The sequence below is a fragment of the Orycteropus afer genome, unplaced genomic scaffold (genome assembly GCF_000298275.1).
Source record: "Orycteropus afer afer isolate SDZICR_OR568_19922 unplaced genomic scaffold, OryAfe1.0 scaffold00192, whole genome shotgun sequence".
In the NCBI taxonomy this organism is placed as follows: domain Eukaryota; kingdom Metazoa; phylum Chordata; class Mammalia; order Tubulidentata; family Orycteropodidae; genus Orycteropus; species Orycteropus afer.
The window spans coordinates 3,777,128-3,793,680 of record NW_006921779.1 but is presented as its reverse complement, the minus strand read 5'-3'; the positions used below and the strand labels follow the sequence as shown (position 1 = coordinate 3,793,680).

Genomic DNA, 16,553 nt, shown 5'->3' with positions numbered 1-16,553 from the left:
CACACACACAAGCTTTGCTGTTTTTTGTTTCTCTAGAGAACCTAGTCTAACACATGACCCCTCCTTGGGTTTCAGAGGCAGCACCACTACAGAAGTAGATGAGGGAGTCTAGAGATGGGGCAGCAATGATGGGGACTGCTAATGCTGCAGAGCTTGGGGCCATATGGGGCTGTGGTATAAAGGACACTGGCCTGGGCTCAAATCCTGCCAGTGTATGTGACCTTGGGCAACTCACTTCCCTCTCCAAACCTCAGTTATGTCATCCTTAAAATGTAGGGAAGGAAGCCTGCCTCACAGGACAGGGTGTACGTGGAGGGGATGTTGCCACTGCTCCCCAGGAAGAGCAGAGTGGCTCATGCCTAATGTCAGATTACCCAATAAGCAAGGTAAGCACGAGCTTACTTGTGTTTACTTATTAATCTGTAGTGAAGAATTTCACATTTACTCACCACATCAAAGATTCTTTTTCTGAGTATGGCTGTCAACTGTCTCTCTCCCAACCCCACAGCACCTTCCTACATAATCAAAGCCCCTTTTCAAATTTACAATCCCTAACAGGGACAGGTGAGCTCTGGTAGCATAGTGCCTAAGGCACTAGACTGCTAACCAGAAGGCTGGCAGTTCAAACCCACGAGCCACTCCTAGGAAGGCAGGTTGGGCAATCTACTTCCGTAGTGATACCACCTCAGAAACCCAAGGAGGGGTTGCTATGAGTTGGGTCCGACTTGACAGCACATAACAACAACAATAGGGATGGAGTACCCAGTAAGCAAGGTAGGCAAGGGCTTACTTGTTGAATCTCTTCCCTTTTGCCTTAATTCTCACCTTTACTCCCTTCTCCACCCCAGCACCCATTCCACTGTGTAGAGTGTATATTGCTCCACCCTCTTGCTCAGGGATGGTAGGTAGGCTGAGACTGCAGTCAATACTAAAATATGCACATATCCCCCTAAAGTAGGTTGGTGTGTATGTTTCAAATCAGTAGTCAGCAAACTTTTGCTCCCGAGTCGATGTCTACTCATAGAGATCCTATAGGAAAGAGTGGTATTTCCAAGGTTGTAAATATATATATATATACATATTTACTCCTCAGAGTGGGAACTAAGTTAGCACTCCCTTCCCTCAGCTGGGATAGGACAAAAAGGGAGCCTGTAGGTAAAGATCCTTTTACCAAGAGCTCCCATATGTATACACACACACACACACACACACATATATATATTACATACACAAACACACACACATATATATAGGAACTCTGGTGGCATAGTGCCTAAGGCATCTGACTGCTAACCACAAACATATATATAGGAACTCTGGTGGCATAGTGCCTAAAGCATCTGACTGCTAACCACAAGGCTGGTGGTTCAAACCCACCAGCCACTCCTCAGAAGGAAGACTAGGCAATCTACTTCCGTAGAGATACTGCTTCAGAAACCCAAGGAGGGGTCGCTATGAGTTGAGATCGACTCAATGGCAGGGAGTTTATACATATATATATATATATACACACACACACACACACACACACATATATATATACATGTATACTTTTTATTGTAGTTTGGGTGAAAGTTTACCGAGCAAATTAGTTTTTCCATTCAACAATTTAGACACATTTGTTTCATGACATTGGTTGCAATCCCCCAGTGTAACAGCACTCTTCCTACTTTCTCCTTGGGTTCCCTGTTTCCATTCACCCTTCTTTCCTGCCCCTTCCTGCCTTCTGAGCTTTGTTTTTGGGCAAATGCTGCTCTTTTGGTCTCATATGGTTTGCTGTAAATCTTTACAGAAGCAGACTGCCACATCTTTCTCCTGTGGAGCTGGGCTGGTGGGTTTGAACTGCCGACCTTTTGGTTAGCAGCCAAGTGCTGAACCACTACACCACCAGGCCTCCTTATGTCCATAATAGTAAGCTATAAATCTCAATCATTTTCTTATTTTCCCTACTCAGTACCATGTTTTTGTGGTCTTAGGAGCCTCTACGATGTTGACATGAATTGGATATAGTGGGCTTTTGATTTCAGAACTTGACCTCTCCTTGTCTCTTGTCTCCTTTCAAAATGCATTGTTTTGGGAGGCTCTGTTTGGTGGTGCAAACAGTTTGAGTTGGCTGCTAATATAAAGGTTGGTGGATTGACCACCCAGCAGTGCCATGAAAGAAAGGACTGGCAATCTGCTTCAATAAAGATTACAGCCAAGAAAACCCTATAAAGCAGTTTTACCCTGTAGCACGAGTCAGAGTTTGATTTGATGGCAACAAGTTTGTTTTTTGATTCTGACTCCAAAGTTATTAGTTTTGCTCAGAATGCATTTGGAGCTAGTCTCTAAAAATTGCCTTTAGGGTTTGGAGTGGATTCTAGGACAGAACCTCAAAGTCATTGGTGGTAAATCTTCCTTCGGGTTTTGATGACAAGTTGGATGAGAGAGTTGGTAGCTGGTGGATCTAGGTGTTTGCAGTCAATGGTGATTTCACCACAAGTGTTCTAGGGGCTGGCAAGGAAGCCAACTCACAGGCCCACAGCCCCACTTTTCTTCCCCTAGACCCTCTGAGAGCCTCCAGAGTCTACCTCTAGCCTTCCTGCTCTCTGGCTGTAATGCGGTTGAGAGTGGGGTGGGGTGGGATAAGAGGGTGGCATCTACAGTATTCTCTGTCTATAGCAGCAAGACAACTGGGCAACGTGCAGGTGGAATTTTGGTGTGTGTGCTCCCTCGGGCTTCAGAAAGGCTAGAGCTCTCCACTTCATTTTTGTCTTAAGCAGGAAAAACTCCATTTCACTGTTGGTTACAATTTCCCTGAAAAAGGCATTATTTTGTCCAACTTCCCTTGAAAGATTGGAACAGATGTCAAGCCTTTGCTGTTTCAGTTCATTACTCAGAATGAAAAGCCCAATCTTGGCAGGCTTTTCCCACTTGTGCAAGTTTTCTTTGAGGACGATTCATAAAATCATAGGCTGTCAGAGCTGGACAAGAGACCTTCAAGAACATCTATTCCAATGCCATGGTTTTTTGTTTGTTTGTTTGTTTTTAACAGAAGGAAACTGAGACTTAGAGAAGTTCTTCGGTCTTTGCTTTGGTATTTACAGTAATCTATGACCGTGAACAAACCAAATCTCTGACATATTCATTTGTCTGATGGGTGACTTTTTGGCTACTCCTGCCTCATCAAGGACCTTTCTGGACCTTTTTAAAGCTGTGGACCCAGGCAGGACTGTTTTCACAGAACATTATTGCATCCCCTTAAGCAGATTTCCACCAACCAAGAATCTACCAGGACCTTCCTGGCTCTTCTATGTCCCCAGCTCCAGTTCTATATTTTGGGCCTCAATAGAGGGCAGTGGTATTCAATGGTCAAATTTGTACCTTCCACTCAGAGGCCTGGGCTCAACTCCCCACCAACACACCTCCTGCACAGTCACCACCCACCTGTCAGTGGAGGTTTGTGTGTTGCTATGATGCGGAACAGGATTCAGTGGAGCTTCCAGACTAAAGTGGCCTTATGGAAACCTTAGAGATCACAATGGTCCTACCCACAACTGATTACAGGGATGGCACAGGACCCAGCAGTGCTGTGTTCCATTGTGCATAGGGTTTCCATGAATGGGCAGCTAACTCATGACAGCCAACAACAACAACAATCCAGCTAGCCAACAATCCCTAGCCCTGTTCCCCAGGGTGAAATCTGGGCAGCTTCCTATCAGGTTCTAAGAAAAGTACTGTGACTGTGTTCTTAGTTCTGGCAACTTGTCAGTGATCAGCCTTCTCTTAGGACAAGAATAAGATCTGCCCCCTGAGCTCCACCTTGTTACCTAGCGTCCAACTACCCATGTCTGGTGTCCCTGTTGGCAGCTGCCTACTTGGATCCCCAAGTATGATCTCCACCAGTATCTCCATCTTTGTGCTCTGCCTCCTGGCTATGATCCCCTAGTACTGTCTGCTTGCCCAGATTGTGACTTGCAATAGTTAAAATAATAAGGATCATGCTGATGGCATAATGCCTAAGGCATATGACTGCTAACCAGAAGGCTGGTGGTTCAAACCCACCAGCCACTCCTCAGAAGGAAGGAATAGACTGGGCAATCTATTTTTGTAGAGATACTGCCTCAGAAACCCATGGAGGGGTTGCTATGAGTCAGAACTGACTTGAGGCAGTGAGTTTGGTTTTGGTTTTGTATCATTAATGGAGGAGCCCTAGTGGTGCAGTGGTTAAGCACTCTTCTGAACTGAAAACTGGCCACTCTGCTGGAGAAAGATGTGACAGTCTTCTTTCATAAAGATTACAGCTGTGGAGACCCGATGGACAGTTCTATTTCATCCTATAGGATTTTTGTGAGTTGGAATCCACTAAACAGCAATGGGTAGTGGTATCGATAATGAATGCTTCTCATATGCCAAACATTACTACGTGTGCTACATATATTGCCTTATACAATCCTCCCAGTAGCCTCACGAGATAGTAAATATTGTCACCATATTTCAGATGAGGATACTACGGCTCAATCAGGCTAGGAGGTTTGTTCAAGCTGGTGAGTGGCTGAGTAAGTTCTTGAACCCAGTTCATGGTGACCTCAAACCCCAGTACTTTACCACTTGCCCATATAAGCCATGCATTTAGACCCTGTTCAGGATGTGCTGGCTGAGCACATGGCAGTTTTCAAGAAGGTAAAGTAAGTCACAGATGGTATCTGTTGATGACCCACCAGTTTACAGCTTAAGAAAACACTGTGCCCTTTGAAGGGTCCTGCTCCCATCACCTGTTCCATTCTGATGGGCTAGCCTTATAACTGGGCCCAGCCCTGCCTTCTCCTGAGCCTAAACTTGACTTTGGTTCCTGACCATGGCTGCCACTGGAGCTTCCCCAGCAGCCTGGGTACATATACTTTACACCTTCTGGTCTGGGTTGGGAGCCCCATGGCAGCAGGAACATGCTACTACCAAACCAAACCAAACTCACTGATATAGAGTCGATTTGACCCATAGCAACCCCACCGTGGGTTTCTGAGGCAGTATCACTACAGAAGTAGATTGCCCAATCTTCCTTCCAAGGAGTGGCTGGTGAGTTTGAACCGCCAGTCTTTGGTTAGCAGTCAAGTGCCTTAGGCACTACACCACCCGAGCTCCCAACATGCTACTATGTCCCTGCTTTTCCCCAGACTCCTTTGCTTCTGCTTCCATAGCCACCTGAGAAAACCAGTCTCACCCCTGCTACACCTGGAGGACTTATTCCTGGGATTCTGCTGCTGGATTTCTGCCCACATGTCTTCTGGTATGTAGTATCCATGCTGCTTAAAACACACGAGGGTCATCCACAGGACAAAAATTTCTTACCACAGCTGCTAAGCTGTACACGATTCCATCCAGTGCTGTGCAGTAGACCTTTCTGCAATGATGGAAATGCCCTCGATCTGCGCTGTCCAATATGGTAACCACCAACCACATGTGACTACTGAGCCCTTGAAATGTGGCCAGTATGAATAGGAACTGAATTTATAATTTTATTTAGCTTTAATTAATAAAAGTTTAAATTTAAATAACCACATCACTAGTTGCTACCATGTTGGAAAGCACAGATCTAGCCCCTGCCTACCTTTCCAGCCTTACCTGCATCAGGTCCCTCCTTGCTCTCTCTGCTCATTTGCCTTCTTTCAGACCATCCCAGGCATGCTCTTTCTCATCTCAGAACTTTTGTACATACAGCTTTCTCCACCTGTAATCTCATCCTCCCCAAACTCTTTGTCTAGCTAATGCCGACTTCTCCTTCAAACTTCAGTTTAAATGTCACTCCTTAGCTCAGATTCACAACATCCTCAGGTGAATTCAGGTCTCCCTGGTAATTATTCTCATAGCACTGGATGCTCTTCACTCCTAACACTGTTCACAGTATTGGGCAATTCTTTGGGTCTTTCTCTCCCCCTGGACCCTAAACTCACAAGAGCAAGTCCTGAGACCATTATTTTTCACTATTGCATCTCCTATGCCTGGTGTATAGCAGGTCCTCAGCGGAGATTCTGGAAATGAATGAATGGATGGGGATGAAGAGACACACAGCGAGTGTGTCCTCAGAGCCAGCTGGCTGAGCACATGGCAGTTTTCAAGAAGGTAAAACAAGTCACAGATGGTGTCTGTTGATGACCCACCAGTTTATAGCTTAAGAAAACACTGTGCCCTTTGAAAGGCCCAGGACATTAACCTAATAAACCAACATCCTGAACAACTCACATGTTGGAATAGAGGGGAAATGGTGCTAGTAAAATTATAAGTGTCAAATGATGGGCCAACTACCAACACCTGTTATTCACACGCCGGCTTCCTGAGCTGTCAGCAGCCTTGCCGCCTGACAGTGAGGACCCAACTGGGCCTTTCCCCACTCTGACAGAACTTCCTGATTCCCGAGCTCCAGCAGGCCCCTCCTATTGCCTCTGTCTTTCAGGAAGGATTGGCAGGTCTATCCTGTTTCATAGGCACAGGGCCCACGGGATGCATTTCCTATTTCCAGAAGTTCTCGTCTCCACCCCAAAGGTCCTTGAAGGTGATAATCAGCCTAGCCAGAGCTTGCCCTAGCCAAACTCAAGGGAGCTGGAGGCATGAGACCTCCCTCAACAGACTAGTTTAGGTCCTGGTTACCTACTCCTATGGCCCCTGGTACTGCTTCTCAGTGCATAATTGCATTTGCATTTGTAAATCATTGTTAAACATCCAGAACCTCTGCTAGTATATAAAAGGATGGGGATTACACTAGTCTCACTCTCTGATGTATTGCTAGGGATTAGCACAGAGCCTGAACTCAATTAGCACAAAGTAAAAAAAAAAAAAAAAAATCAAAGCTATGACCTTTTGGAAGCAGATTGCCAGGGCTTTCTTCTGAGGCACCTCTGGGTAAGTTCAAACCTCCAACCTTTCAGTTAGCAGTTGAGTGCTTAATCTCTTGCACCACCCAGGAATTCCTTAGCACACTGAGGCTCAGTGAAGTTTTATTGGAAGACTGCATACTGAAGTACCTCTAAGGGTCTTGGTCTCTCCTTATCCCAACTTAGTTGGCTGAGCTCTGGTCTCAGTTTGCCTGTCCAGTACCCTCTTTCTCCCTGAAGCCAGTTTGCCTAGGTCCTGACCCTCTGCCTGTCTTTTTCCAGACTCTACAGAGCTTAGATCCTGCTGCTTGTGTCCTGGCCTGATGGGCCCATCTGAACTTGGTTACCCCCCTTACTTCTGTAGTATCAGTGAATCCCTAGCATGGATGGCCTTCACCTGTCCTTGTGACCCTCCTCAGGTGGGTCCTTTGACATCCTTATCTCCCCAGAGCTCCCTAGTGACTTCTCTGGGCAATTTGGTTGCCCTGGGGAGGGTCCATCTTTGTAGTCCATCAGTTTCCCCTGTCCCCAGCCTGGCCTGCTCCATCCAGGGCTCTGCCCTGCCCCAGGTGTGCTCCAATCATGCCTTGCTTCTAAGTGCCCTGGCTCAGCCCAGGTTCCAGGCAGAGCCTTATGTGGTCTCATAAACAGGGGCATGCATGCCAGAACCAAGGTCTAGTTCTTGGTTCAGAGGAAGGCAGACATGATGCGGCAATGGTGGCATGTCTTTGACACCATATCTTCCCCGCTACACATGCCAGCCTACCCCCAGTCTTATGGTCATGTCTGGGGAGGGGTGACTTATTCCCAAGTCCATGCTCTCCTTCATTTATCCTCATGTACCATTTCCTACCACATCCCAGAGAGCCATAAATGACTCAGGCCTCAAAGCCTCTGGATTTCTCTGAATGCTACCGGCCAAGGGGAAAAGGAAGCCACTTCATGGGCTCCCTCAACTTCCTGGAAGTGTCTAGAGCCTCCCTCATTTGCTGAGATGGGTCAGCAGCAGCTCTCCACTGCTGTCTGACAATAGGACCTCTCGGTCAGGCCACAGCCCTGAGCCACAAAAGCTCCTTCACTTGGCCACATTCCTCTTTCAGAACACTTGCCCTGGTTGAGTAGTCACATCTATTCTTATGTTCATAGCTTATCATCTGTTTCCTCCCCTAAAATCTCAAGGATAGGGGCAAGGATCTGCCCGTTTTGTTCACTGCTGTATCCATAACTCCTAGCATGAGGCCTGACTTCTTAGATGTATTGTATAAATAAATATACTGACAAATGGGAACACTGGCAGTTTAAAAGTGGCCATCCAGCAGGCCTATCTTAGGGAATTGCCACCCAGCAGTTTTCAGGAAGATACACCAAGTCACGGATGGTGTTTGCTGATGTCCCACTACCTGCCAATTTAAGAATTAGCACTGTGCCCCTTGATAGTCTTAAAAAACAGCATTCTGAACAACTTACATAGATCTGAAGAGGTGGGGAACAGGTTCTAGTAAACTGGTAAGTGTCAGCCAGTGGGTCATGTACCTGTGAGTCATACAGAGGCCTCCTGGGCTGATGGACACCTGACAGTGAGAAATGATGTGTGTACCTTTCTCATCTAGGACAACTCCCAGTTCCTGGGTCCCAGCGAGGACTGGGTGAGTCTGGCTTTAGGAATGTGCTCTGCAGGTCTTCATAGCACACTGCAGAGGGATGTCCACAATCTCCATTCTCATCTCTGAAATACTCTTTCTCCCCTACCCCGTGTGTGTCCTCAAGGGTAGTGTTCACTCAGGCTCTGCACTGTCCTGCTAAAGCCTAGGACTCCATGTGCACAGAAGCAGCCTCAGCAGGCCCGGTCCAATAGCCTCAGGTAGGTACATCCGTATATGCGCTGGACATTTCCTCCTCATTCTTCAAGTCTCAGCTTGAGTCACTTCCAAAGGGAAGCCTGGGCAAGTCCTATTTACACCACTAAAGTCCCTATTCTACCCTTCCTAGCACTGGTCATAATTTTAATGAAATTTAACTTATCTGATTCATTGTTGTTCCAGAGGGCAAGAGCCATGCCTGTCTTGGTGACACCCATATCCCTGGTCACTCCCTCAGGTCTGACATGTTACTGTTAACTGGACTCAGATGCCTTTCTTGTACCATTTTGGCTCTCTGGCTCCAACCAAACTCACACAGGCACAACCAGGCACAGCTTCCTGCCTGCCCCACCCTCTCTCCTCAGCCCTGGGTTTCCTGTAGGCACTGATTCAGGATCATGATTGGCTCCTATGACCACTGTGCCAAACACATGACAGTCAGGAGCCAGGGAATGAAGCTGTTCCCCTCTCTCCCCTCACCCCAAGGGATGGTCCCAAGACACATTTTGTGAGGTTTTTCTGGGACACAAACACACGGATTGAGCAATTAGTCATATTCAGTGATGACCAGCTCAATAATGTGTCTTCATATTGGCTTCCCCTCTTTCCTGCTCCACTTCCCTGGCCCCACTCTCCCTGGCACCATGCTTCCTACTTTAGTAATGGCATATGAGTTCTGCCCTGGCTCAGCTCTCTAGGCTTCCAGGCTAAGACACTGCTTAGTATAGGTTTGTTGAGTGACTGTATGTGTGGACAGTCCTTGGTAGCAGAGTTCTCAGGGTTCCAGTCGACCCTTTTGACCTTGGTTTCCTTCCCAATACTCCCTTCAGCCCTGAAGGTATATATATTGCTCTCTTGTACCTGTTTGTCTATAGCCTGACCCCCTACTAGGCTTTCTCCAGGCTGGACTCAGCTTGCTAAATCCTGGCAGATAGTTCTGCAGTGAACTTCAACATGGCTCCAAGTCCTTCCTGCAGCCCTCAACTGCTTCATTGGTCTTCCTCAGGCTGATCCTGGTGACATCTTGAGCTTCCCCAGAACTCCCCAGTCACTACTCTGGCCAACCTGGCTGCCTCCAGCCTGCTCTGCTCCATCCAGGATCTTGACCCACCCTTAAGCAAGCTCCCAGAACATTTTGCTTCAAAATGGTACAACTATTTGAAGTATGCAGCTTGGGCAGAGCCTTCCCCAGCTGCACAAATGGGTGTTAGGTTCTACTCTTAACAACAATGTATACTGGCCAGAACTATGATCTGGTTCCTGATTGGAGATAGGGGAGCCTGTGGGTGATAGGGACACATCCACGACACCAGACCCTCTCCTTCCACATTCTGGCTGGAAGCCAAAAAGTAATAACCCCACCATGTCCCTGGGGCAAGTGTGCAGGTCCATGTGCTCATTCCCTGATGTCTACCCAGCCCCATGCTGGGTGCTGGGGCCACAGTCATGGGCCAAGTCCCGTCCATTCAGGCACTCACTGTCTGGTAGATAAGTCAGGCAGAGGAAATGGACATTTGGAGCTATGCCACCCTCCCTGTAATGCATGGCTGAATTAGGAAGTATCCCTGACTCAGATGGGGCTGGACCAAGATAGTGTATGGAGCAAGATGGAGACAAGGAGAGGTCGTGGGTAGCTCCTGGCATGTCATCCCTTCTCCTATGATGAAGTAATACTTGCCAGTGTCCCCTCTGTGTTAGTTCCCCTAGGCTATCTCTTTGCACACAGTGAGGTGAGGTCTAGATCTTGGTCACCAGGATGACCCTGGCTGGGGGGATCATCTTTCCACACATGTACACACTTTGGATTGGAGGGGCTACTCTGGTGAGAACACTGATGAGGAGGCCAGTACCTGTGTACTCAGCAGCTACTGCATACCAGACATTCAGCTAAGCGTTTTTGGTGCTGTATCTAATTTATCTTCTCATGAACCTTGAACAGGAGGCATTTTCATTATCCCCATTTCATAGATATAAAAATGGAGGCCAGAAAGGTTGATAATTTTCCCACTGTCAGCTAAAATGAGGTAGACCTGGAATTTGAAACTATTTTCAATGGACTCCAGAGTCATAAAAACACATGGGAGTAATTTAAATCATGGATATGAAACATTTTGAGAGAGGGGAGATAAAACAAAGCAGGCAGTCAAAATGGAGAGAGTGATGATATGGAAGAGAGAGGGGTGAAGGATGGAGTGAGACTCAGGTCTCATCTCATATGTTGCCCCCAGAGTCAGGGGCCACCTGGGGAAGGTGAGTGTGCCAGCAGGAGGGAGGTGACTTTTCCAGGTACCGTTGTCCTCCACACCCTGGCTCCTAGGAAGGTCATATACCATGAGACAGAGGGGTGCAAAGAGTGTCAGGGGAGAACTTCTTAAGTCTTGCTGGACAGAGGCTACACCCAGGGCTCCCAAATGAGCCTCAGGGGGCAGATTCTTGCAAAGGTGGACATTCATCATTTTTATGTCTACGTTCAGATCACTAATAAGGAAGTAATAATATTGCCAAGCCCTTACCATGCTCTCCATGAGCCAGCGAGAAGACTAATTATCTGATGACACTAATAAATGGTTATGATGTTATTAAAAATGGCACCAAGCTAGGATTAATAGGCTCATCAATGGTAAGGAATTAGGTTTAACAAGGTCCTGCCAGGGCTGGTGGCCTTGATGGATACCAAGCTGCATAAAGCAGTGCCCGGCCACATGCAGGTGAGAGATGAGGCTCTGGTCTTTCCCTAGCTGAGGGTCCACTGAGGAAGGTCTGGCTGCTGCTGGCTTTTTCTGCTAATACTCCCTTGAAAATGGCCCTTCCACATTGTCAGGACCTTGGGGATGCTGTGGATGGCTAGGCTGGCATCAGCCCTGCTTGCTTTTGCATATGGCCTCTACTCTCTCTGTGATCCCCCTTCTTCACCAGCTCACCTCACCACTGCAAATGAGCCCCACTTACAAAACACAGGGGGAGTGGATAAGATGGAGATGCCTGCTGACTAATTTCCATAATAATTATAGTTATTACTAATAACAGTGACACCACCACTCCCTTCTGTTTATACTGAATTCTATAATCTAGAAGTTGCTTCCCACCAGTTATCGCCCGAGTCTCACAACAAGCTGGGAAGAACACAGGGCAGGTATTCTTTTGCTCGCTGTCAAGTTTAGGGAGGTGGAGCCCTCCACCCTAGCCTCTAAGGTATAAGTGTAAGGATAAAAATTTAAATAATAATAGCAAATACTGGTACAGTGCCGACTATGTATTGCACAAATGTTAATTTACTTCATCCTCACAGCAATTTATGAGGTACGTGCTATTATTATCATTCTCCTTTTACCGATGAGGAAACTGAGGCACAGGGAAGTTAAGAAACATGCTCAGGAACACACAGGAAGTGGTAAAATGGGAATCAAAGTCAGTTTGAGTTCTGTCTTAGTTCTCTAGTGCTGCTATAACAGCAATACCAGAAGTTGGTAGCTTGAACAAATGGAGGTTTATTTTCTCACAGTTCAGGAGATTGTTATGTTGATATGTGCCTGTCGAGTCAGACCTGACTCATAGTGACCCCTCCTTGGGTTTCCGAGGCAGTATCACTACGGAAGTAGATTGCTCAACCTTCCTTCCAGGAGTGGCTGGTGGTTTTGAACCGCCAGCCTTCTGGTTAGTAGTCAAATGCCTTAGGCACTACGCTACCCGAGCTCCTTTCAGGAGATTAGAAGTCTGAATTCAGGGTGCTGGCTCTAGGGGAAGGCTTTCACTCTGTCTCTGTTGGCTCTGAAGGAAGTTCCTTGCCTCTGCTTCTGCTTCCTGATTTCTTAGAGATTTCCATGTGGCTTGGCATCTATCTCATCCCATCTCTTTATCATTAACCTCTCCTGCCAGACTTCGATGGGAGTCCAATTTTCTAGGCCCCAGTAAATGACTTCACTGGGTCAGGCTCTGCTTGAGTTGTTTTGCTCTGAGTTCCAGCCTCTCTTCCCCTGTCCCATCCATCTTCTGAGGTCCCTGTATGGCAGTTCCCCTCAGGTTGGGGCAGGAGAGCTAACAAAAGGCTCTGATGCTGCCTGCTTCTTACCCTGAAGAGATGAAGTTATGATAACCCTTAACTTTTAGCTGGCATCTTTTAGATTTCAAAGATCTACTGCATGAGCCTAGCTCTGCCCTGGTTTCTGGGGTCAAGAGAGCTCCTAGTAGAGGTCAGAGCATAGGGCTCTGCAAGCCGAGAGTTCCATCATTTACTAGCTGGAGGTCTTAACCTCTCTCTGCCTCAGATTCCTCATCTATAAAATGGGTGGCAAAAACTGTACCTACCTCACTCAGTTGTTGGAAGGATTTATGAGAGAAAGAATATAAGGTATCTAGTACAGATCAAGTTCTTACATTCATTTCCCTTCCTTGATGGAAAATGCTCTCAAAGTTAGAGGCTCTGAGCTGGTAATGTTGATTATGTGCCAGGTGTCCCTGTGTAAAATGGTGCTTCATCTAACTCCTACCACAGCCTTAGGAGCTATGGTAGTTGCCAGTTACCCTATTTCAGATGTGAAGACATTGAGGCCCAGTGAGGTTTATAAACTTAGCTGAAATCATGCATCTAATAGGTGGGGAAGCCAAGACTTGAAACCCAGGCCTATCAGACCCCAGCCTGGGCTCGCAGCTACTCCAATGCATGCTCACACATCTTACATGGCTTCCTCTTACTGAGCACCTACTTTACTGACCACTTACCATGGGCCAGGCCCTGTACCTAGGACTTCCCAACCAATATCACAACAACCTTATGAGGAAGAGGGCATTAACATGCCCATTTCACAGATGAGCAGTCCAGTGACTTGCCCCTGTCCACATAGCTAATGAGTAAGGAACTGAGACTTGAACCTGGGGCCTGCTGATTCCCCATGCTGTGGTGCCCCTAGCATGTGGCTTCTTTCTCTTCTTCCTGGTTTTGTACAAACCCCAGGCTCCTCCTACCAGCTCCTTCTCCCCAAAGCCCTTCCTGGCTGCTTTGATGTTTTGCAGCCTGGGGTCTCTCCCCTCTCCCAGGCAGAGTAAGAACTGTCTTTTTGGTGTCCCCACAGCTAAGCTTTGTTCTCTCCTTCATCCAAGCCCTCAGTTCCCTGGACCATCTGTCTCCCTCACTGGACCCAAAGTTACTCAAAGTAGGGACAGATCTAGCTCTGTGTCCCAGGATTCAGTGGATATGTTTTTTATTGGCACCTTGCCCATATGTCAGGGACTTCCATTAACAAAACAAAACAAAAAAACCAAACTCACTGCCGTCGAGTTGCACCTGACTCATAGCGATCCCTCCTTGGGTTACCGAGGCCGTATCACTACAGAAGTAGATTGCCTAACCTTCCTTCCAAGGAGTGGCTCATGGGTTTGAACTGCCAGCCTTCTGGTTAGCAGTCAAGTGCCTCAGGCACTTGGTAGCTCTTAAACGAGCAGAAGAAGTGAGGAACTGAGGTAATCCTTAGATAGCCTCACAGATGCCAATGGGATGGCTGAGTCTAATGGAGGCCAGTGTATGTCTATTTGTATAGGGGGAATATCTGGGAGTTGGGGAGCATGACAGGACAGAGAGGCTCTGTACCCTTGGGAGGGCTAGGGCACACTCCATACAGGGGTCTCCCCTGACTTAGGACTCACAAAGGCAAGGCCATGACCTTTGTCTCATCTCCCCTGCCGGCCCCTTGCCTGTCAGATTCCCCACTCTGATACACAAATAGCACCTCTCCCAGCCTCCTAGGAGGTTCAGACCTCATGATGCTCCTGTGTGGCTTACATGGTCAATGAGCTCCTTGATCATGCCATTCCACTGGCCCTTGTCGTCCTGAGCCCCGTACTTGCCATCCTCCACCAGCCGGATCTCATAGGAGAAGCCCAGGATGTGGGCCAATTCCTTGAGCAGGTCAATGCAATAGCCCTCGAACCGGTCATTCCCATACAGGGTCCTGTCGGACTTCCGGAACATGACAAAGGGCTCCTCCTGTAGGAACAAATGGGAGAGGAGCTGTTGAAGGCTGGGGGTGGGGGTGGATAGGGGCAGCCGGGCTGGAGCGTTTGAGCTGGGACCTCTGTTCATGTTGTTAAAAAACCATTTCATATGGCTAAGAAGAGTGGCTTGCTAAGTCAGGAGAGATAAAATGCATTTCCTGAGAGCCAAATTTGTGCCTCACAAAATGGTCTCCTACTGGAGTCCCTGGCATAAAGTAGGGGTCAGTAGGTCCTCATTGATTTATTTAACTGCCTAATGGTCAGTAGCTTACAACAGTTGGTAAGTGACAGCATAGGAATTTGAACTTGAGGCTATCTGATTCCAAGGACCGCACTCTTCCCGCTGCATCAGTTACAGAGGCCAGCAGTCCTCAAAGTGTAGGCCCTGGACCAGCAGCATCAGCATAACCTGGGAACTTGTTAGAAATGCACACTCTTGAGCCCCACTGTTGAACCAGAGGCTCTGTGGGTGGGGCCCAGCAATCTGCATTAAGAAGCCCTTCAGGAGTTTCTGGAGTCCACTTACGTATGTAAACCACTGCTGTAGAAGGGCCATCTTCAAGTATCTTCCCTGACATCTCTGCTCACTCCTGCTGAAAATATTCTATCTACACTGATATCTTTCTTTCTAAGGATCTCCTCAACCCTCTGAGTTAGGTTCTGCCAGGTGAGTGATGACTAACAACAATGACAGCTTACACTTCCTGAGTCAGGTTATGTGACAGTACCAATACCAGTTGCTGTTGAGTCAGTTCTGATTCATTGCAACCCCATGTGTGTCAGAATAGAACTGTGATCCATAGGGGTTTCAATGGCTGATTTTCCACAAGTAGATGGTTAGACCTTTCTTCTGAGGCATCTCTGGGGAGACTCGAACTGCCAACCTTTCAGTTAGCAGCCAATCTCATTAACAATTTGTGCTACCCAGAGACTCCTGCTACATGCCAGGCACCAGTAAATTAGCAAATAAGATAAATGCCTGGAAAGGCCTAGTTCAGAGCATACAGAACAAGAGTGCTCACTAGACAGAGGTAGTGCTGCCTCACTTAATCTCAACTCTTTGGATTAGGTACTAATTATCTCATTTTATGGATGCAAAAAGTAAAAGTTAGAGAAGACAAGTGACTTGTGCAAGCTCACCCAGTTGGTATAGAGAGAAGATGTGAACCCAGAGTGTGAGCTCTTAACTACTTCACTGTGCGAGAGGCCCTGAGTCACATGCTGTGTCTACCTTGTGGGCAGGGGATCCTCAGGAAGGTGGCTCATGGGGACAGCACAGAGGAGTCAGCTCTCCCATTTTAGGCTCCTAGGTGATGGGGAGCTGGTGATGGGCTTTGGACAGGGACATACCTCTGCTTTCTCACTGAGAAATACACCCCTAGAAATCCTGCAAAGAAAAATTGGGAGAAGAGACAGGAAAGAATAACTGGAAGAAAAAGCAGGAAAACCAGTAGGAAGAAGTGAAGGAACTAGTCTAGTTTGAGATAATATAATGTGAGGAACTATGGATTACGATGTTGGCAAATCTAGAACACAACCTACCCCAGAACCTAGGCCAACACGCAGCTCCACCTTCCACTGGCTCCATCCATCCAGCTTCATTTACAAACCCAGTTCTGAGTTTGAGCCCTTACCAAACTCAGCCTTTATTGAGCCCCTTCTTGCATCAAGCACTAATATAAATGTTTTCTCATAGGCTGCTTGCTATGAAATGAAGCTACCCAGAGAGGCCAGTGGACTGTGATATATTGGAATTGGACCAAGGACTGACATTCTCAGGGCCTCAGTTTTCTCAGTTATCAAATGGGGATGATGTCTCTTATCTGAATCAGAATCTACAGCTTAACAAGAGCTCCAG

At 47.3% G+C, this 16,553-nt stretch overlaps 1 protein-coding gene across 1 annotated transcript in view; it reads right to left on the bottom strand.

The window, feature by feature from the left end:
* The window catches only part of GRIK3 (glutamate ionotropic receptor kainate type subunit 3), a 283,994-nt gene that overhangs the window by 29,164 nt on the left and 238,277 nt on the right, over window positions 1–16,553 (bottom strand). Inside the window, exon 10 of the mRNA XM_007947630.2 lies at window positions 14,484–14,687. Coding sequence (XP_007945821.1) covers window positions 14,484–14,687 — 204 coding nt within the window. The remainder of the gene's footprint in view (window positions 1–14,483; window positions 14,688–16,553) is intronic.